The 21,677-nt window shown below is 39.2% G+C and overlaps 1 protein-coding gene across 1 annotated transcript in view; it reads left to right on the forward strand.

Moving 5' to 3' along the window:
* Nucleotides 1-1,171: 1,171 nt before the first annotated feature.
* LOC104622157 (dedicator of cytokinesis protein 1-like) overlaps nucleotides 1,172-21,677 on the forward strand; it is a gene marked incomplete at its 5' end in the record, with an annotated part of 41,523 nt that continues 21,017 nt past the window's right edge. Inside the window, 9 exons of the mRNA XM_010288847.1 lie at nucleotides 1,172-1,209; nucleotides 1,391-1,532; nucleotides 1,731-1,809; nucleotides 2,092-2,176; nucleotides 3,795-3,881; nucleotides 7,428-7,604; nucleotides 8,633-8,716; nucleotides 14,724-14,861; nucleotides 18,376-18,521. Coding sequence (XP_010287149.1) covers nucleotides 1,172-1,209; nucleotides 1,391-1,532; nucleotides 1,731-1,809; nucleotides 2,092-2,176; nucleotides 3,795-3,881; nucleotides 7,428-7,604; nucleotides 8,633-8,716; nucleotides 14,724-14,861; nucleotides 18,376-18,521 — 976 coding nt within the window. The remainder of the gene's footprint in view (nucleotides 1,210-1,390; nucleotides 1,533-1,730; nucleotides 1,810-2,091; nucleotides 2,177-3,794; nucleotides 3,882-7,427; nucleotides 7,605-8,632; nucleotides 8,717-14,723; nucleotides 14,862-18,375; nucleotides 18,522-21,677) is intronic.

The raw sequence follows: 21,677 nt of genomic DNA on the forward strand, positions 1-21,677 counted from the left end.
TCCAACCTTAATGATTCTGTGATTCTACATGAAAAATGCAGAGAGCACCATGCAATTTTCCCTGTATAGTCAAAGGGATACAGCGCAGAAGATGTTAGTCTGCTGTATTAATACTGAACTGCTTTTCGCTTCACAGCTGCATGCCTTTTTTTGTAAGTGCAGGCAAACAGTATGCTTTACAAAAGCCTTATAGATTGGTCAGTTTGTAAAAAATGAGCAATAAACACTCTGAAAATTCTTCTGTTAAGTGCCTTGCTGATTGAGTAAATCCTCAATACAAGATTTTTCTTCTATTATAATTTTTCCAATGAATTACGGGTATATATATACATGAACTACAGTTATATATACACTTCTTGGGCATCTGCCCTTAGTTTTTTTTCCAAAATAGAGAGTATTCTTTCATCTACTGTGCATTTTCAGAAGGCACCATTGCAGAACTAAACCCAACTGGGCAAAGGTATACTATTCCACTTTTCTACCCCTAGTCATAACACCCTTTTCCTAACAAGTGCTGTACAATTTTTCCACTGAGTGCTCATTTTGAGATGAATAATAAGGTTAAGCATAATCAGATGTGTTAATGTTCATATCAAAATTTACTTTAATATATTTGGTCAGTTAAAAATATGCAAGTCATCTTTTACATTTTTCTACAGAATTTAAGGTGCTTGTTCAGTACATAAATAGACTGTATAAAATGTGTCTTAATTTTCTTTATTGTTAAAAGAAGAAACGAATATTTAGGAATAAAATATACTTAATAATTTAAAAGTTATGCTGTGTGCAGACAACTGTACAATGGCAAAAATTTAATAGACTATTATGAAGTCTGGGCTGTATCAGTCTTTCTAAAAGAGTCAATATCTTTGGAGTTTCTTCCTAAGATAGGCATCGTTTTCTGTTTATACTTTTGTCTGCTACTCTTGCTTCCTCACGTCAATGCCTTTTAAGAAATGTTTGTGTATAAATAGCTTAATTCTGTTTATTTACATTCATTCCACCATTAGCTGTGGAAGATGGATGTGAGGAATTACAGAAGGAGATCTTGTATTTGGTAGAGGACATAATTTGTCTTAATACATTTTCAATGGGCACCTATTTTATAGACCCTTGAAATCATGTATTTGGATCTTGTTGAATTTAATGTGCTTTATACATGTGCCTGCAGGTAAGCACGTGCTAAATGTTGACAGTACTGAATTGGAGGTAAGGAAATCCATTTGTGCTTTATTGAATTGGCGTAAAATCTTTTCTAAACCATTGATTATATCATAGTGTGAGGAATGTAAAATATCTCACTTGACACAATTGGAGTCAATGCTTCTGAGATCCCAGTTCATTACTGAGGATACTGGTATTAGGATTTCACCTCTCAATTTGTTTGCAGAACAAAGTCTTTATTTACCGGGGAAAGGAGTATGAACGCCGTGAAGACTTCGAAGCAAGGTTATTAACTCAGTTTCCGAATGCAGAAAAAATGAAAACGACATCTCCACCAGGCGATGACATTAAAAACTCCTCCGGCCAGTGTATCCTTAGGTTGTACAGCGGCTCCTGCAGCTGCACAGATCGAGGATTTATGGTCAACACAAGCAGGAGACTTGCACTTCTGCCTTTACGGGTGTAATACATTAAATTTGTTGTTCTGTCCTTTCTTTGCGTTCCCGTTGAGCTGCCTGTTCTGCATGATTGAAATTCACTTTTCGGTTCTTAACTTCTGAATTCAGATATTCAGTGCTTTACTGTAAAGCCAAAACTGGATTTACCATCTAAATTTCACAGGCCAGTGTCAGAACAAATCGTGAGGTGAGTTTGGGTTGGTTTTGCAGTTTTATCAGTCTCCCTTATCACATTTAAACTAGTTCTTGTTGTTGTATAACAAATCTGTACACAGCCAAGGAGGGTGGTAGTTATGAGGACATTCCATGGATATTCTTAATATTAGCAGAGATTCCATCCAACCCACTGGAAAACAATGATCCCATAAGCATTTTATATTTATGCATAAACTTTTTTCTAGTAATAGAGTTTAGCAGCAATTCCTAAACAGATAGCATTTCATTTTCATTGTGCTTTTCCTTTTTTCAGTTTCTATAGGGTGAATGAAGTCCAACGGTTTGAGTATTCACGCCCTGTTCGAAAAGGAGAGAAAAACCCAGACAATGAATTTGCGGTAAAAAAAAAAAGACAGAAAATGGAGTACTTTTGGGTTTTGCTTGGTTATTCCCCTTCATTTTGAGAATTTGAACCATTCATTATGGTTAGGTTGTTGAAAAATGTATACTAAGTTTAAATGTGATTAAGAATTCAATTAAACCAATTTAGCATGTCCTGGTTTATACCAATAAAAAATGGCAAAAGATGTATTTATTTTGGTAAAAACCAACTATTTTCGGAAAGAAGTTTAAAATAGTTATACCTGAAAAGATATATCTTGCCAATACTTGTCTTGCCCTGAAGATTCTAGTCAGGCATCTTCTAAAAATTTTTTTGCAGCAATACCTTTTTTTTTTTAATTTTTTTTTTTACTAAACCATGTTTCATCTAATGGTCAATAAAACTCCCTTTGAGCACAGCTTGTATTCATCAAAACACTTACAATAGGTTACATCAAGTTGATTGACTTTTTTTTTTATAGACACCATTTTATTCACAAGGATTCTAGTGGCTGTGGGTAGTGTGGTACCATAGTAGTAGTAATTAAAGTAATATATCAATGCATCATTTCTTGAGCAAAGAACTTCATTTTCTGTGTAGGAGCAGGCTCTAATCTAATCAATGTGCCAATAAACGTCGAGTGTTTGGTTTCCTACAGCTAACACTGGCTATTCCTTCAGGGACTCCTTTAGTGTCTTTGGCTTCTCATGGTGGCTATTATATCAAAAATTGCTAATTTGCTAATCTACATGGGTTTAGCTGAAGAGGTAGGAAACTCTCTTTTTCTAAAACCATAACGCTAGAGAGTGCTACATTTTACAAAATATTTTAACTAGAGATAACAAAATTTAGGTATATCTAAATCACTTTGAAAGCTCTTCTTCTGTTAATGGAAGATGGAATAAATTCTGTTTTTAAAAAACCTCATAATAAATAAGGTGAATTACCAACATATGCTGGTTTTAAAAAGCCAGATCAAGAGATGTCTTTGACATGGGTTATGAACCAAATACACACGTGTGAAGGAAGAGATGTTAAATGACACATCCGTAAATTCAAACCAGTGAGGATGTGCTACAACGAAGCCGTTGCATTTTACAGCTCAGATGAAATCACAGAATCACAAATCCAGGTCGAGACCTGCAGCTCTGGATGGGATCCTGGCGGGGCTCAGGGCCAGCTCCGGGTCAGACGTGGCTGCTCAGGGCTTTACCCCAGCGGGTCTTGAAGTCTCCGAGGATGGGGATGGCGCAGCCTCCCCCGAGAACCCGTCCCTCTGCTCCTCCACCCTCCTGGGGAAGAAGTTTTCCCATATCAAGGTTCTGTGGTTTTGTGGAGAATGGCCCTTGAAAGCTCTAGAAATTACGCGGGAAAAATGACAGTTCAATAAAGCAGGTGGATCTTTTACCTAGTGTTGTCCTTCGGTAAGAGAGCAGTTGTTCTCTGCTAAATCACGTATCGGATTTAAACGGGCGCCACTCCATCATCTCCCCAAGCAGATTCCATTTGAGATTTCCCCTGGCTCCATAATGTCTGTCGTACTGCAGTTCCTTTTCCCGATGATAATATTTTAAGGCTTTGCTTAAGATAAAAGCTATCAATCTGATAACGTGATGTTTATGTTCTATTTGTAGAATATGTGGATTGAGAGAACCGTCTATGTGACAGCGTATAAATTACCGGGGATTCTGAGGTGGTTTGAAGTCAAATCAGTTTTCATGGTAAGATCAATTTGGCTTTATTGAGATTGCATGAAAGAACGGGGCTCTTATACAGCCTGGGAGCATTTGTATTTCTGTATGACTGTGCTTCAGTCTGTGAACAAGCAATCGGCGTGGCTGTATCTGGCATCCTAAGACAAGGGAACTCGCGACTCGGGTGATGCTTTTCCACTCCTCGGAGAAGGAAATGCAGGCTGACTCTTCCAGGCCTTTAGGGCAAGGTCCGATCAAGTGCTTGAAGTACTTTTACAAAGTATTTCTGGCTTTCAGCAGGTGAGCCATTACAGCCTGTGGCGTAAGCTGTGTGCCTAAAATGAAGAGGGACCTGAGGTGTTTTAGGGGAACCCTGCTACGTCAAAATGAAACTAGTCTGAATTTTGGAAAAGAGGATTTGGGTATTTTGATTGTAATTTATTCAAAATATACCACAAATCAAATGCATTGTGTGTGTCTGCATCTCTTCTCTACTTACCATTTGTGATTAAAAGTTGGTTTTATTTCTTCTCCATAGTTAGCTAAAATATACCCTAGCAACCTCACAGAGTAAATCCAAATTACGCATTTCTCTGTTCTACCATTTAAACTGTTTAGATAAGACATATCCATTAAAGGCCTTTAAGATTAAATTATTCTTACGCAGCTGTAATTTTTAAGTAGCAATAAAAACATTGTTACTGCAGTTTTTAAATCTCTCTTGTGAGGCTTATTTTTAAAGGAAAAGAACAATTTGCATCTGATTAATTAAAACGTTTTTCATTGCTCCATTGAGGTTATGTTGGACAGTTGTATTTAGATGAACAGAAGTAATGCAGAAAATTACTATGGTATCTATAGTAACAGAATATGAATGTGATGTTTGACAGTAATAGGCAGCTGAATAAAACACATTGAATTTTTAATGAATTTTGTATTTTCAATATAATTCTGATAGAGAAGATTGTATTTATCTTCATGATTGCAAAAAGTGTTGCTTATAAAGGCTGGCAAATCTGATGAAAGTCTCTTTTCCTTACGAGTTAAGAGCACAGCCTGACAGGCTGCTTTATGCAGGCAATTTGTGTACACGCACCTTTAGCGCTGTGCTTGTCATGGAAATGTGCATAAATCCTGGGAGAGTGCTTTCTATAAGCTTGTTGTAAGTAAGGATTATATTAGTCACATAGCTGAAAAATGATACCAGAATGGAACTTAATAATATGTGGGAAGACAGCAACAGATAACTTTTGACCTAGCTCAGGCATAGTTACTACAAAAGTGGTATTGACTTTCTTCAAGACTCCTGTCAGCTAAAACGCTGGGAGCATGATCATGAGGTTCACATCCCTGTAATGCTAAATTTTGATTATGGATACAGGTATTATTGATGTTTTACTAAATATGATGAATTAAAGTAGCTTTGCACATTTCATATTTTATCGATGGAACTAGAATATCTTTAAAGGAAGAGGTGAGATCATATCAAATCAGTGCTGGGAGAGAACTGGGTAATTTAATAAATGCAGTGTATTATGTTACATAACCTATAGGAACACACATAATTTCCTTAAATTTATTTGATTTTTAAATTCCTTCTGAGTACTTGTATTTAAACCTTTTCAATCTCTTCATTACCTGCTAGAAATTTGTTGTTCACATTCATTATTCTGTATCTGATTTGCTTTAGCTGGGCACAAATAGTTGCAGGGGAAAAATTTGCTGAGGCCAGCCAGTGAATTAGAAACAGGATTTTGAATTACACTTGGTTTTGAAAAGCACAAATACTAATCTCTGTTTTGTTCTGATGTTTAATGTTTTAGTGTTGCAAGTGTATCAGGAGCGTGTAATTTCTGTTTGCCATGAATAGATTGTGTAGTGGCCAGAGTTAGCAAGCTACTTGGAACAGGGCTTATAATTTACAAGCATAGATAGCTTTAATAAATAGCTTTCGGTAAGGTCCAAAGCACAGTTTATAGTAGTAGGATGGGAACTGCAGTCCTCCATCTGCTTTGAAAAAATTAGAGGGAGGATTATAAGAGTAGTAGAAGAAAGGAGAATGAGAAAGAAAACCGTGATTGCTGATACAGAAAAGTCAAAAACTGTGTCTGTGAGCTCAATGAGTGCTAATTTCTGTAGATATTCAAGAGCTTTAAAAGCAATGGTTCATCAACAAATTATTACATAGTTATAAGCCCATTAATACAAAGACAGAATCCTAAATTTAGCAGATGATGTTCACAACAGTTCTCGCCGAATCAGATGTTGAACGTGGTCTTACTTCCCCAGTCCAAATTTCACTCGTAGCACGTTCAGCTCTGAAGGGCAGTCGGCATCTGTCTGCCCGAGCCTGGTCTGCTCCGCGGCCACGGCAGAAACATTAGGCTCGTTACCTGCCTTCCGGAATAATTCACCAGGCATACCTTTAAAAATGCTAATTAAAACATCCTTGAGGTAATCAGATGGCAGGTGTAAGAGTAACAACTAAAGAGATTTGATTATAAGTGGTTCTCAGAAACATGGTAAGCAACTGATAGCCAGGTAGAAGTGCTGCTTTGTTTATGTAGCATTTATGTAAATTAGGGTGTAATCAAATACACACTTGCATTTTCTTCACAGGACTCAATTAACCTTCCTTTTCTATTCCTACCACATCATTTTTTTAATGTAAGTAGGCTATGACTTCACCCTTCCAGTGAGGACTGTCTTTACTGTGGGTTGCTGCAAGTCAGTCGTTTTTATCCCTTTTACTAATTGTACATGTTGCAGCAACATTTTAAAGATTTTAATACTGTTTTCTCAATATGAGCAACTGTCGTTTTGAAAGACACAGGATCTGGTCGTAAATAATAGTTGGAGGTCAGTCAATTAAAAGAAAGCAAGTTTTACGCCGTATAAGAGCTAATTCACCCCATGAAAACATCTGAGGAGCTCTCTTGATTAATGTCCAGGCTATGTGAGAAAGAAAATTTCTTCCTTCGGTTATCGACATTCAGATGAAGAAAATGTGACCTCGTGGGAAAAAGCACAGCAGATAGCTTAGAAGTCATCTCTTCAACATATTAAACTCCATTTCCTTGGAAATACACCAAAATAATCGCTGCAAAAATATCTTCTTGATTTTTGAGCTGCTCAGGATTACATTTGCCATCAGAAAATCCACATTAAGTTATCATTTCTTTCTTACTGGTACATTAAGCTGGATCTTCTTTGTACTGCTAAAACTCACCGACTTGTAATCTCTGATGTTCTCCATAATCCTCCAAAAACCTCACGTGGTTTCTGTCAGAGCCTTTCTAAATGTTGTGGTGCCGTGCCGAGATGCAATCCGTCCTACAGCAGTGAAATGCGTTTAACTTTCTCCACTGATACTGTTGTATCAGTTACCGCAGTCTATAGATACCAAATATCGAAATGCCTGAAACCAGCCTTTCTGTTAATTATGGATTAAAATATCTCTTGTTCTGAAATCCCTGAAACGTTTCTAGTTGTGGTGGTTTGGTGAACAGCCAGTTCTGTGGCAGGTTAAAAACTCTGCTTCTTGATTAAAACCTCCTTTGGTTTTTATTTTAGGTTGAAATCAGTCCACTGGAAAATGCAATAGAAACCATGCAGCTGACAAATGATAAGATCAATAATATGGTTCAACAGCATCTAAATGATCCAAATCTACCCATTAACCCTCTCTCGATGCTACTTAACGGCATTGTGGATCCTGCAGTCATGGGAGGGTTCACAAACTATGAGAAGGTAATGTCAAAATTATCTGTCCTGAGTGCTTCACCTCTTTGAGCTTGGGCTCTCCCGGAGTGCTGCAGGACGTGCGTGTGTATTTGTATATAAACACGACGTGAGCTTCTCCTCATACGTGCTTTCTAGAACGTTGCTTAAAAGCATTTTTAATGTCTTTCTGGTGTTTATGGATACATTTTTGCCTTTCTACATTTGAAGTAAGAGTTGATATGTTTAGCCGCAAGAGTACTTACGGAGATACGTGGTGGACAGTTGCTTACTAGAGTTAGACACTGAGGCTGATGGCATTGCCAGTGTGTGCTCTCATGCGCTTGGACATCGGAGCTGAAGCAGGAATTTCTGGGTGAACTTCAACGACCAAAGTAACCGATTGCAATTCTCTCCTTTGCTTCCAAATGCAAATGTTTTTAAAGGATTAATCAAATGGTAGAGACTTCTGAGGTACCAGTCGGTTGCAAGTATGTCTGGATAATCTTAACTGCATGTTGCAACATTAGCTTTTAAAGTTATATGGGATGAGATATTAACATTGGGAAACTATAAAGACTGTAGCTGTTTCTATGTTGTGAATAGTAATCGTATTCAGCTAGCATACACAAGCAACATGTATTTTGTAACATAAATGGAGAAGGTGTATGCAAACTGGCATGTTGCTGTATCCATCCACTTATGTCCTTCTGTAACTCTCATCCATTTCATCTACCAAAATTTCTTGTGTCCTGGGAACTGCAAAAAAGACATTTCAGAGATGTGTCAAAGTCCTCTGGAAGGTTGCCCACACGATTTGGTCTTGATCACCATGTGCTCATCTGCCCACTTTATTGCTCAGGGAAGACTGATGTCTTAATCTTAAAACATTGTTAAATTCAGTATCCTTGTCCTATATTTTCATTTGTATTTGTAGCTATTACTGCTGTTTTGCAGAACTTCTGGGTTGATTCATTTATCTTTGCTATGGGTAATTCTTCCATGGTGGATGTTGATTCATTTTCTGAAATAACTGCTCATTTCTCTCTCTTGACCAGGCTTTTTTTACTGAAAAATACATGCACGAGCATCCAGAAGATCATGACAAGATTGAAAAACTGAAGGATCTGATCGCTTGGCAGGTAAAAAATGTTAAGTCAGGCTGGTTGGGGCCAGCTGCTGTACAAAGACAGTTTAGCGTCACTTTTGAGAAAATTCAGACATTAAACTGTTCACCCTGAGTACACTTCTTTGCCATTTAAAACTGTCTTGGAACTTGAGCTAAAGTTAATCTTTTTAAATCTGACATAATTTGTCATTTGATAAACCTGCAAGGAACAAACTGATCAACCTTTCTTTTTTTTTGGTAACCATAACACAGTGAAAATATCCCATCTATATCAAATGAGAAAATACTTTGTAATAATGTTGGTTAGCATTATTGGCAATTTAGTTTTGCATTTAATTTTCTAAGGCTGATTTCAGAAATTCTTCTCAGACAGTACGATGAAATGCCTAATTTTGAATCCCTCCTCCTGCTTGCATGCACTGGGACAGTATTTCTTCACATACTCACTTCTTTTTTTTTCAAACAATGTGTTTTCCATTTATTAAACTTCCTACATATACTTACAAGACCTTTTAGCACAGAATAGGAAGTGTGAGGGTTGCAGAAATTAACTTGCTCACAAAATATTTAGTAAACTCATCGCTGTGAAACCTTTGCTTCATTTGCTGTATAACTTAACATGGTACAAAAACATCAATGATTCATAAAGCATGTGAAATTACCTGGTATTTTTATGATGACATATTAAAGCAGAAATCATCTAAATGTAGGATGACGTGGGTAGTATTTCCTGAACCGGGAATGGAACCCGTATTTCCAGCGTTGTGCCTGTAGCGAAGCAGGAACTCTCTTGCGTGAAGAACTGTATTTACATGTACCTAAGAATATTTTCCAGGATAAACAAGTCCATAGTCGTATACTGGACATTTTCCAGCAGTCTCAAGATAATCTTATGATAAATTAAAAAATACCAATATGATTGGAAGCGTTTTTCCCGCAGAACAAGAAAGTGCATCGTTGTCTTTTTTATATTCAATTTTGTCTTTATAATAAAGGGACTGATTTACATTTCTATAGATTTCAGTCTTGGAGGTAGTAGAACCAAAGATACAGAATTAAAAAAAAACCTCCAAAGACCATAAAATTATCACTGAATAAAAACTCTTTTGGTCTGCAAAAAAATTATGTATTTCTTCATTTATTTTCTTGTGAGCTTTTACAGAAGATTAGATTTTAGGAGCTTTAAGTTTTATAGAGGAAAATAATTTGATCCCAGAAGACTAACTTCATGTCAGCTCTCTGTCTTCGCCTCTGATGGCAATACTTCAAATGAATTACAAACACACTTTTTCCTCAGCAAAAATTCACTTTGGTGACATTTGTGTATTAAAATAATATTAGTGTCGTGGTTTAACCTCAGCTGGCAAGTAGACCCCAGGCAGCCGCTCGCCCAGTCCCCCCGGTGGGACGGGGGAGAGAATCGGAGGGTGAAAGTGAGAAAACTCGCGGGCTGAGACAACAACAGTTTAACAGGGAAAGCAAAAGCCGCGCACGCAAGCAAAGCAAAGCGAGGAATTCCTTCCCCACTTCCCACGGGCAGGCAGGAGCTCAGCCATCTCCAGGGAAGCAGGGCTGCACCACGCACAACGGTGACTTGGGAAGACAAACACCATCACTCCCAACGTCCCCCCTTCCTCCTCCTCCCCCCTCCTCCAGCTTTATATGCCGAGCATGACGCCGTAGGGTACGGGACACCCCTGTGGGCAGTGGGGTCAGCTGTCCCCGCTGTGTCCCCTCCCACCTTCCCGTGCCCCCCAGCCTGCTCGCTGGTGGGGTGAGCGGCAGAAAAGGCCTTGACTCTGTGTCAGCACTGCTCAGCAATACCGAAAATGTCCCTGTGTTATCAACACTGTTTCCAGCACAGATCCAAAATATCGCCCCATACTAGCTGCTATGGAGAAAATTAACTCTGTCCAGCCGAAGCCAGCACGTTACTACTTGCAAATATGTATGGCAGCTAGTCACATTGTATTTTAATTACCCGGTGGTTTTAAATACATGATTTCCCGTAAGTATTGTAGTTCCAAAACAACAGGAGCCACAGCAATAGATAAATGGGATCAAAAACGTTTTATGTTTGAAAATTCTTTTCACTGAAGGGTCTAGCCATTTCACGGTGGAAGTGCTTTTAAATTAGCTTAGGTGTTTCGTATACATTTAGCGTATCCTAAGATTTAAACCTCTTCTCAAATTATTTCGGTTTGCAGAACACAGGCAGCGTAAGCAGAGGGGAGCGGGGTGGGGAGCTGCCTGCCAAATACTGGCTGCTGTCAGGAGAGGGAGTTCTTATGGAAACTTTCCGAAGTGAGGCAGTGGTCTGAATTCATCACGGGCCTGACAGTGATTGAAAGCAAAAACGAGTTTTCATTTTTCAATAATGTGGGCCTTGGAGTTTTGTAATCACACGGAGATTTTCTTTATGCTGTATAAATCAAGCTGGATATATGAAATAGTAGCCTGACAATCATATTATCAGCTGACGAGTTAAATTTTAATTTTTTTCTATCCCCTTACCTTACCTTTTTCTCCATTGTACTATGGAATTCATGATCCTTAGGACACTATCCTTTTATAATTCCTGTGAACTTTAAGTATACATTTTTTTCTGTCTATTATTTTTTCAGGTAAATATCATTAGTAAAGCAAGGTCCATTTTTGTCCATCTTCGTGCTTTTTCAACTTAGAAAAAAATGCTTCCATGCAACTACATCATTTCAAGCTGATCTTTTATTTTAATGTGAAGATAATGAAATGATTGATTGAAATGATGGTAATGAAACGAATGATTGATGAGGTTAGTCACTCTGCATTTAGCTAATGTATTTACAGCATACCAAAACTAGTATGTCACATAAAAATCTTCTGCTACTTCTAAATAGCTGGAAGAATTCTAGCATACAAAACGAAGTTTTTACAATAATATTTTAACACACCATTATTATGAAAGATTTTCTTTTAAGACTTAAGATTAATGTTAATAATTAAAATCTGTGTAACTGTTTCATTCTTTGCAGCCAAGCAGATCAAGATCTTTAAAAAAGAAATAAAATCAAGGAATAATCTTAAGTTGCAGTGGAACTTTATAAAATTTTAAAATCAACAAGGACTGGAGTTACAAAATAAGTGCTATCTTGAGCTGGTTTCCTTTCTCATTCAGCTCATCATTTCTAGCTCAGCTACTTATGTTACCTTTACTTTTTCAGTCACCTCCAAGAGTGAGGGCACCCTGTAGAGCCCTTTGAAATAGAGCCATAAGCAAACCCACCCATTGCTCCAAAGCCAGATGAGTTGGCAGGATCGTGAATGTGGCAAAATTCTGCCTCTGTCTTCGCATCTGACAAGGATTGATAGAGGTTTAAAATTCAGTGTCGCTCGTCACCAGATTCCCCATGTCAATATCTGGAAAGGAGACGTAGGAAGAATTTTGAAGTTAGTAGAAGAAGGTGAAGCAGAAATGGTAAAACAGTCCAAAGGTACTTTCTTTCTGTAGGTGATAAAGGTTTAAAGGATGAAGTTTTCTTAAGACAGGGAGACCAAATATCCTGACTCAGAAATCTTGCAGAAGTTCTGTAGCAAAGCCTTGGGAAGTTTATTAAATTCAGCTTCTGTTAAGGAAGAACCAGCCCTTTCTTCTTCTTCTGTGGTTTCTGGTCTTCTTTCATTCCTTTATAGTTGGTGCCTCCTCTTGACTGTTCCTTGATGTCTTGACTCAACAGTTCCTGTACCAGGAGGCCACCAGCCTTCAGGTGCTCACGTTCTCCCAGCCAACACACACTCACTCCAGCAGATCCAGCCATCAGCCATATTATTTTGCTTTTCCAAGTGCTGGAAGCTCTACATCTAGTGTGTACCTCTGGGGTATAGCAGCAGTGAGAGCCTCCTTGGCACCTTTAATTCGGGGCACAGAGGGAAGCACCTAGATTTTTTTTCTGACTGGGACATTTCCGTACAAAAAATGTCATTTAGTTCATATCGCTTGCTTTTCTAAATTGAAGATGGCTGCTGCCTTGGACAGGCTTATTAGTGCATTTTCTGCTTGTAAAAATCGTTTCAGAGCTGAAGCCAAGTGATCGCTTCTGTCTGCAAAATAGAAGGGTCACAATGTGGCCTGATAATTACGAAAATTTGGAAATTCATTTACTTATTCAGAGCAGGGGAAATTTCCGATTTTAATGTTTAATTTTTGTAGAGTGCAAATACATATGGCTATAAATAGAAGTGGCTACAGTAAAAATATTTGCCGTTCTTCTTACTTCTCTTTGTAGTCCTTTAGGAGAAGAAGCTGTGTCCATTTAAATGGTGCCAGATCACAGAGAATCATCTTGATAAGATTTCTTGAGTTTGTTCATCTGTAATTCATCTGTGTATTTATTATTCTCCTTACTAATAAAGCTACTCGTTCTGATTGCTGCTCAGTCTCATTAGAAAAATCTGGTTTTAATCAGTATTATGATTTAATTATGAATTATTAAGGAGAAGCCTCTTAGCTTGATTGCTGCAGAGAATATCTAAGTCAGAATCAGAGCACTGTGTGGGCTGAAACGGACCTGGAAGAGGAAATATTTTTCCTAAGCTGGAGGTAGAAAACTCTAATGGTATGTCTGGATAGCTGTGGGAATGAAAATGTCTCTCTTAAAACATTTTAAAAGGTCAGCTACACCTCCACACTATGAACTAATTATATAATCCTATGTCGGCATGGATATTTTGTGACAGAAGCCTTGAAGATAAATTATTATTTTCAGTTACAAAAGAGAATTAATTTAATTTTTTTCTCTTCTATTCCCAAAGAAAATAAAATATTTTTTCTAAGGAGACATGTATAGTGTATAAAACAGTATGTTTTATTAATAATATTGCTCTGTAATACATACATGTCCAAGGATGTAGCTCACTTGCAGTTTTAGAAATAGCATTTATTAAGGGAAACATACAAGTACTTTCTCCTTCAAGATTTTATTCTCGTGAAACTGGGTAAGGACTGATATTAATAACCCGATGTGAGAGTCATTCATCAGTTTGCCATTTTAAAGTACGGTGTGTATGGGGGCCTGTGAATACAACATGACAAGAATATTTGTGCTATCTGATAAATTCAATACGATTACTTGGCAGGACGATGGGTGTTTTAATTTTAAAGGACTTTGGTTAACAGAAAAAAAGAAATAATGTATAATAGCTTTTTAGATCCTTTTTTGCTATGTTGTGCATCATATACAATGGATGATGGTGATGATGATTATGATTATTGTTGCTGTTGTCATCGTAATCATCATTATTAGTAGTAGTAGTAGTAATAATATTATTAACAGAAATAGTATCCTGTATCAGCACTAGTGTGGCCAGCAGGAGCAGGGCAGGGATCGTGCCCCTGGACTCGGCACTGGTGAGGCCGCACCTCGAATCCTGTGTTCAGTGTTGGGCCCCTCACTGCAAGAAGGACGTTGAGGTGCTGGAGTGTGTCCAGAGAAGGGCAACGGAGCTGGGGAGGGGTCTGGAGCACAAGTCTTCTGAGGAGCAGCTGAGGGAACTGGGGGTGTTCAGTCTGGAGAAGAGGAGGCTGAGGGGAGCCCTCATCGCTCTCTACAACTGCCTGAAAGGGGGTTGTGGTGAGGTGGGGGTTGGTCTCTTCTCCCAAGTAACCAGCGATAGGACGAGGGGAAATGGCCTCAAGTTGTGCCAGGGGAGGTTTAGGTGGGATATTAGGAAAAATGTCTTTATGGAGAGAGTGGTCAAGCATTGGACCAGGCTGCCCAGGGAGGTGGTGGAGTCACCATCACTGGAAGTGTTCAAAAAACATGTAGATGTGGCACTTGGGGGCATGGTTTAGTGGGCATGGTGGTGTTGGGTTGGTGGTTGGACTTGATGATCTTAGAGGTCTTTTCCAACCTTAATGATTCTGTGATTCTGTGATTATTCCGTGAGATCTTTCACTCCTCTTGGAACATACATGGGAGTCTCGCCCTATCCCTTCCGTTAGGAAGGACATGGCAGACTGAAGCAGCGTAACTGTTTTCCAGATCCCGTTCCTGGCAGAAGGCATCCGGATTCATGGGGAGAAGGTGACGGAGGCGCTGCGGCCATTCCACGAGCGGATGGAGGCTTGCTTCAGGCAGCTGAAAGACAAAGTGGAAAAACAGTATGGGGTCCGAGCTGTTGTAAGTTACCTGCTAACTTTATGCTTCCTAAATATGTGGAGTTTCTTTACATTATGGGCAGCTGTGTATTTCTGTATTATAATTCCCTCTGATTAAAAAACAATGTTGATGCAGCATTGCCTGATTGTTCTGAGTGGTCACCAAATTATTAAATATTGAGCAGATGATGTAAAGAGATGTTGAGGAAGGCTTGGTACTTTTCCTTTTCCAACATGGGAACAATTTCTCAATTGCCTGAATCTGTTCCTTGAAAGACAAGATAATTCTTCAATATTCCATTTTTAAGGAATTGGGGTAAAAAAAAAATAATTTAAAAGTTGCCACTATAGCCTGATTCTTCTAGAGCTGAATGTCACCTTTCTGTAGATGTAATTCCTTTTGAGATGTGAGGGCTGTGCTGCTCTACAGTCGTGTGCAGCCTTACGGACTCTGGCATCACCCTAAATGTAGGCAGGCAATAAATAGATTGCTGCTTCTTAATGAGATTTACCGTGCTGGAGTTCATGCTTTTCTCACTCCAACAAGCAGTTTTCAGTTGCTGCTTCATCTTCAAGGCACAGCCAAGAATTTGGTGCCATTTCCAGTGAGGTCTGAGTCTGCCTTTAATTTGAGCATTACCACTGGGGAGGGAGGCCAAAAGCCAGTGTACAGCTTCGTAATTGAGAACACGATTGATAATTCAGGCAAAAGCCATGCGGATTGGTTGCTATTATATGAATCATTTGTTAAATTGGTTTAAAAACCCGAGATGCAAGTGGTTAAGAGTTGCTTTAAGACTGACTGTGCGGAGCTGATGGCCTAGGAGTATATTGAAGGCTGCCGGGATGAGTTTTATCTCTGTCTACCGGTAGTCCTGACAGCGCTGTAATTTCTAGGTTTTTTTGTGAAATGACAGCGGTACGTGAAACTTGCATGTGCAGTAGGTATCTTCTCACTGCTCCAGAAAACAAAGCACTTACATGTACCAGAAATGACCCAAGTGTCCTCTGACGCAGAGGCAGCCAGCCTATCGCGCGTACGCTGTAAGACGCCGTGGCGCGCAGCCGGTGCCCTTGGCACTAGGGAAGTGCCGGGAAGTTCTGGGGTCCCCCCCTCTTTGCTGAAGAGGCTTTTAGCTGACTTGGAATCGTCAGATCTACTCGCTGTTGAGTTGCCTTGTTTGTTTTGGTTCAGGATACGTAAGTGGGCTTCAAGCTTACCAATTTTTAGAGGAAATTTTTGGAGAAAATTTTACCTCCAAAAGAGCGGTGTGGTATCATTTAGGACAATACGCATTTTCCCCAGATTGGACTCAAGAATATCCTAGACCAGAAACCGTTTCCCGCAAAAAGGACTGATGGGATGATCTCGATGAACCAGATGTTCTCGAAAACCAGTGATCTATTTTTAAGATTGCACAGATCCACCTTCTGTCAGCAAAAGCCATCTAAAAACAAAGGAAATCACCAGCAGACCATTAATTACTGGGCCATGGCACAAGAAAGCCAGCTTGCCAGCCTGCACTTTGGACTCCCGTCTCGTCTGCATCCCTGGCTTTCCCTGGCACCCTGGAAGCAGATAAGGAGCTTGCACTGTAGTCCCATTAACTGCCTTTTAATGAGAAAGCCAGTTAGCAGGTCCAGCAGGTGAAGGACATGGTATCAAATGGCAGATGCTTCCCTGCAAGTGAGTGGTGGCTTCCTTATGAAAACACCAAATTGCGTCGTCGCCCCAGTTGCGGTTGGGTCATCATTTTTGGAGGTCCCGCATCAATTCATATATGTATTGAGGTAGATATTACTTCATGGGCTCACATTTTGAAGGTTATTTCTGCAGCCTTGAGGCTGAAAACAGCTGCAGTTGTGGTTTTCGCCTGGCACCTGAAAACTCTATGTCTAAAGCACAATTGCATAGAGAGGAGGTCACAGGGAAAATAGTGGCCTCTTCATGCCCTTCCTGCCTTCCCCTCCTTAAACCCTGGAGGCAAGATTATCAGGTGGGAGCTCCATCACAATCTAGTCCTTAATAAATTAAGGAATAAAAGATTGAGAAATAGGAAAAAAGCAATTGATAACAAGTTCTCCAATTTTATTTCTGCCCCTGAATGAGCAGCAGTCACTAAACTGATTCTAAAAAGAATGAAGCAACCAAGATACGCCTGAACAGCCTTAAACCAGCACTTCTTCATCCGGTTCTGATTATGGTCACTAGTGGGTGCGTGCCACTGAGTTTATGGATGTTATGCCAATCACATCAATATAAACAGGGTTTGAATTTGGTTCCAAATATCTCCGGAAAATCCCACAGAGATTTATTCTGAAGAGTGGATGATGCAGGTTGTGGTCAGGGAGAGACCTCCAGCTTTCTGCAGAGCATCCTGGACTAAGGAGACAGCAAGAAAGATGCTGCAGCAAGTGGGACAGAAAAACGTGCCAAGTGACATTGTTCTCTGGATGCCCAAAACCTCGGTGGAATAGTACCTGCCAGTGAAGTACCCAGCTGCATTTTATGACAGGCCTTCCTTCAGAGATTAATTTTCACTTTTTTCTATAGTGATGACTTTTTTTTAATGGGAACACTGAGATCTTTTGGGGAACGTGCCAGCCTTTATGGTATACTTCTAAGTGGTGTTGTGTTTGTAGTCCTTCAAATCCCACCTTGCTAATATATTTAGGAAGAGAAAAGTTCAAATAGTAATTTATTCCCAAGGAGAACAGGAATAATTGACATTAATGATACTTGCATGTTAGTCACTTCAAATAATATACATTTACATCATCGGGGAGATGACTGGAAAGTCGTACGCAGGTGGTGTTATCTTTCTAATTTCACTCTACCCACCAGTAAGAATTGTCAAGATGGATGGAGTTTTATCGCTTCTGTCTTCCTTGTACAAGGCCAATTTACCAGCAGTTGACAGGGCGGAAAATATACCTGCAATTAAACAGCATGAGATTCTTATTTGTTGACTGAAAGAATTTAATTATTTTATGCATATATCAGTTATTAATGACTAACAAAGCTGGTATAAATATTCAGAACTCTGAAATTGTCTGAAACAAAAAAAATCTTTCATATATTTTCTTCTTAACCTAGATGTCACTCTGCAAATTGGCTCTCTTGACATAAAGTTCTTCATAGTGGGGTTTTTTTTTTCCTTTTTATTTTATTTTTGAAAAACTCTGTTTCATTTAAACGTACGGACAGGGCAGTCATTTCAATCACAGAGATGGGTTAAAAGAAAAGGTTACTTGTAAAAAGCTCCTTTTTAAAGCACAGATGTAAAAAAAAAAAAAGCATGTAAATTCCACTGAAGCAAATGAATTATTGGAATATGTGTAAAATTATACATATTTCCTCTTAGTTCTTTAAATGGATTTTCTTTAGAATTGTTTTCTTTGTTTGTTAAAACATGTTGTATAATTAAATAATAGGAAGAAAAGCCATTGAACCTTTCAGTATTTTTATTTTCTTGTAGCCAGATGTCAGCTACGTTGTGATTGAAGAAGTAAGATCTTATATTTATTTATTGCAGCTTTCAAGTCTGGATGATAGACGAGGCAGTCGGCCACGGTCCATGGTGAGATCCTTCACGATGCCGTCGTCTTCAAGACCCCTCTCTGTTGCATCAGTGTCTTCCATCTCCTCCGACAGCACACCTTCTCGACCTGGCTCAGATGGGTACGCGAGAAATGGTCATTCAGGGCTTATCTGTGTAAAGCATGATTTGGTGTGCAAATCGATAGGTTTTTAGGATTGCCCCCAAACTGGTCCAGATCTCAGTGCTATCACGGTGTTACTCCTTCTGATCCTGTTGACTCCTCCTGTGTGGCAGCATGACATTTGTTTGATCTCATAAGAAACTGAGGGGGTTTTTTGGTTGGGTCTTTTTACAGTGTATTTTATTCCAGATTTGGTTCATCATAATACCCCACAGACATTAATGTGACATAAGGGTGTGAGTAGGTAGTGTGGGGTGGAGGTGGTGCTTTTAAGTGGCAGCCTAATATTGGCTAAAAAAACCCGACCTATATAGACATTTGTCTCAAGATATATTCCTTGTCCTTTTTTTTAAGCAAGATAAATACAATGCTCTTCTTGGTCCTCTTTAAAACAAAGTTCAACAAAACCCCCTAAGCATTCAGACAAACCCCTCCAAACAAACAGGAGGTAAATTATCCCCTTTTAAAGTATTGCAAGTGTAGTAGTTCAGGAGTGATCTTTTGCGAGGTGGGTGGCGAGAGGCGTGTTCGCAGGTGGAGCTTGGCAGAAGGAAGGGATTAGCTGACTGCTCAGTCACTTCTTCTCGCTTTTGCTGCCGGGGGAAAAGCTGCTTAAGGCAAGATTGTACTTCAAGACTTATCAAGATGTTTCACATGAGAACTGGGACTTCTGTTGATAAGCCCGGTCTCACAGTCGCATCCCACAGAAGAACGAAATAATCTGTTTTCTTGCTGGGGTTTCCATGCAGCCTCAGAAGTCACTTCTCCCTCTTCCTCCCCCCAGGCATTCCCGTAATCCACTAACTCAGCATTTGACCAAGGCGGCAGTTTTTTAAAAGCCTCCTGAAGGGCTGCTAGCTTACAGAGACGTGCTAGAAACATTTGTGTCCCTTGTGCGCCTTCAGAGGGAGTTATTACCTGACTAGAGAGTAAAAGCATCAAGTAAAATTAAATACAGCACCTAAGGACCAACGTGATACTTCCCTTGATTACAAACAGTTTATTTACCCTTTGGGAAGAAGAGCAAACAGAGCGCAATGCAGGTCTCATTACGTTACCCTCTATAAGGTAATGCAGTGAGTATATGCAGTAGATGCAGTGAGTCACGTTGATATAAATGTAGGACAGCAGAGACAATAATGTGTTTTGACTAATTCATCCACAAAAGTTGTCTTGCTGGAACTCGGGGATAACTACCATCCCAGGTTAGTGGGCAACTTTATTTTAATATAGAAAATATTAAATATTTTTTATTTAGAAAATTAAATGAAAATATTGCTTTTCATTTATTTGAAAAATACTGATTCATTCCCTGCCTGCCTCTACTTCTTTCTCTTTTTCTCTTCAAAATCATTATGTGTATTTTTCTTTCTTCATTGGGTGTTATTTTCTTAAATTTCACCTCTCCATCCCAGCTTTGTTGTAGTAGGTGTCACTTAGCCGTTTTGGAGGCTCTCATGAGCCCACTCAGTATGCATATTAAAAAAAACCCTCACAAAGATCACGGTGCAGTTCAGCTCCTGCTCCACGCCTGGGGCAATACAGCTGCAGTACATGTGAGGAAAATATAATGAACAGCTATCATCACTGAGAAGGCCTGAAAAAAATGCTCATTTGCCTGATCAGTGGAGCAGGAGAAGAAAAATCATTAGATGTAAATAACATAATGAAAGACCTCAAAAATTCCAATGACTGTAAAAATCATGTGGGTGGATTGTCACTACTAACTTGGAAGAAGTTCACCCGTGTACCTACCATGGTTGATTGCGTTTATGGTCAGTTGTTCTTTTCAGCTTTCCGTTTCCCCTCTCTTCATATATTAATTCTGAGATTAAAGGTGGCGCTAAGAAAAACAAATAAAACTGGAGCTGACAGACTTGTCCAGATCACCCGACTCAGATTTTACGCCACCTCCAGTTTCTCCTGCTTTGGAGCTTTTATACAGTAAAAACTCAAAGCAGATGTTGACATAGTATATGTTTTATAACTCCCAACTCTATGGATAAATAAAACTCTGACTTTAAAAAAGGACCTTGGGTTTATTCGCTGCTTAAAGTGGGACTTGGAAGTACAAATCTGAGCACTTACAAGCGGTAGTTGGAAGAGGGGACGTCCCAGTGTGCCTGTGTGATTTGCCATCTGTTGCAAGTCCTAATGAAATTCAAGTAGGAGCACGGCGTGCTGACCCATTTTATCACCGATACATTGCGTACAAATAATTAATAGTACTAATAATAGTAATGCCTGGAAGAGAAGCAATTAATTGTTGTCTGAAGAATGGCAATTCCTCTCAGAAACTTGCAGTCAGCCTGCGAGGCGGTTGTCACTGCCCTGCAGCCCAGCGGAGCCTGGCAGAAGCAGCTAAAATATGGCTAAAACACACGGTGTTGGGGGAGCTGTTCCATGGTCCGGGCTCCGTCACTGATGCGCTTTGTGGCCCCGGGCAAGTCATTGCCCTCCCTTTGCCCTATCTGTAAAATGGGATGAAAAAAGCTTGCAGTTTTGTCTCCCAGCCGGTGCGATTTGGGTTTTGGTTATGAGAGTGGTGACTCAGGGGCCATTGCCACGGGTACTGGTTTGAGCATCTTTCCATCAAATGAGCTACCTTAGGCTGAAACCTAAAGGGACTTTAGTGCTTCAAACAACAACAACAAAATAGTAATTTTGGATATTGTTGCTGGATATTGTTGCTAATGGAGATGATTAGGGTAACGTCACTGCAAATTGTCTGGAATACGAACCTTCCAGTACTTCACAGCAAAGATTGTGGCCCGTACATGCATCACCATGGCATCGAAAATGCTTTTCCAGTGTTGAGAAGTAAGCTGCTTTTGTTTGTTTGGGGGATTTTTGTTTTGGTTTTGTAATGTGATGATTTGAGACATCCTCTTAAAACCTGTCAGTGTAATTTTAACTAGGGTATGCTTTTACTAGTTTGTTTAGTTTATAATATAAAACAAATTACAAAATACTTTGTCTAAGAGTTAAGAATATTTTAGCTCGTTAAGGGCAAAATATGTCTTTACTGTTTATTTAAACTAAGAGATTCCTTTAAATTACTGAGTAAAAATAACTAAAAAGAATTCCAGTGTTACTTAAGAATAGTGCTTTCCCT

This window comes from Phaethon lepturus, unplaced genomic scaffold (genome assembly GCF_000687285.1).
Source record: "Phaethon lepturus isolate BGI_N335 unplaced genomic scaffold, ASM68728v1 scaffold50196, whole genome shotgun sequence".
NCBI lineage: Eukaryota > Metazoa > Chordata > Aves > Phaethontiformes > Phaethontidae > Phaethon > Phaethon lepturus.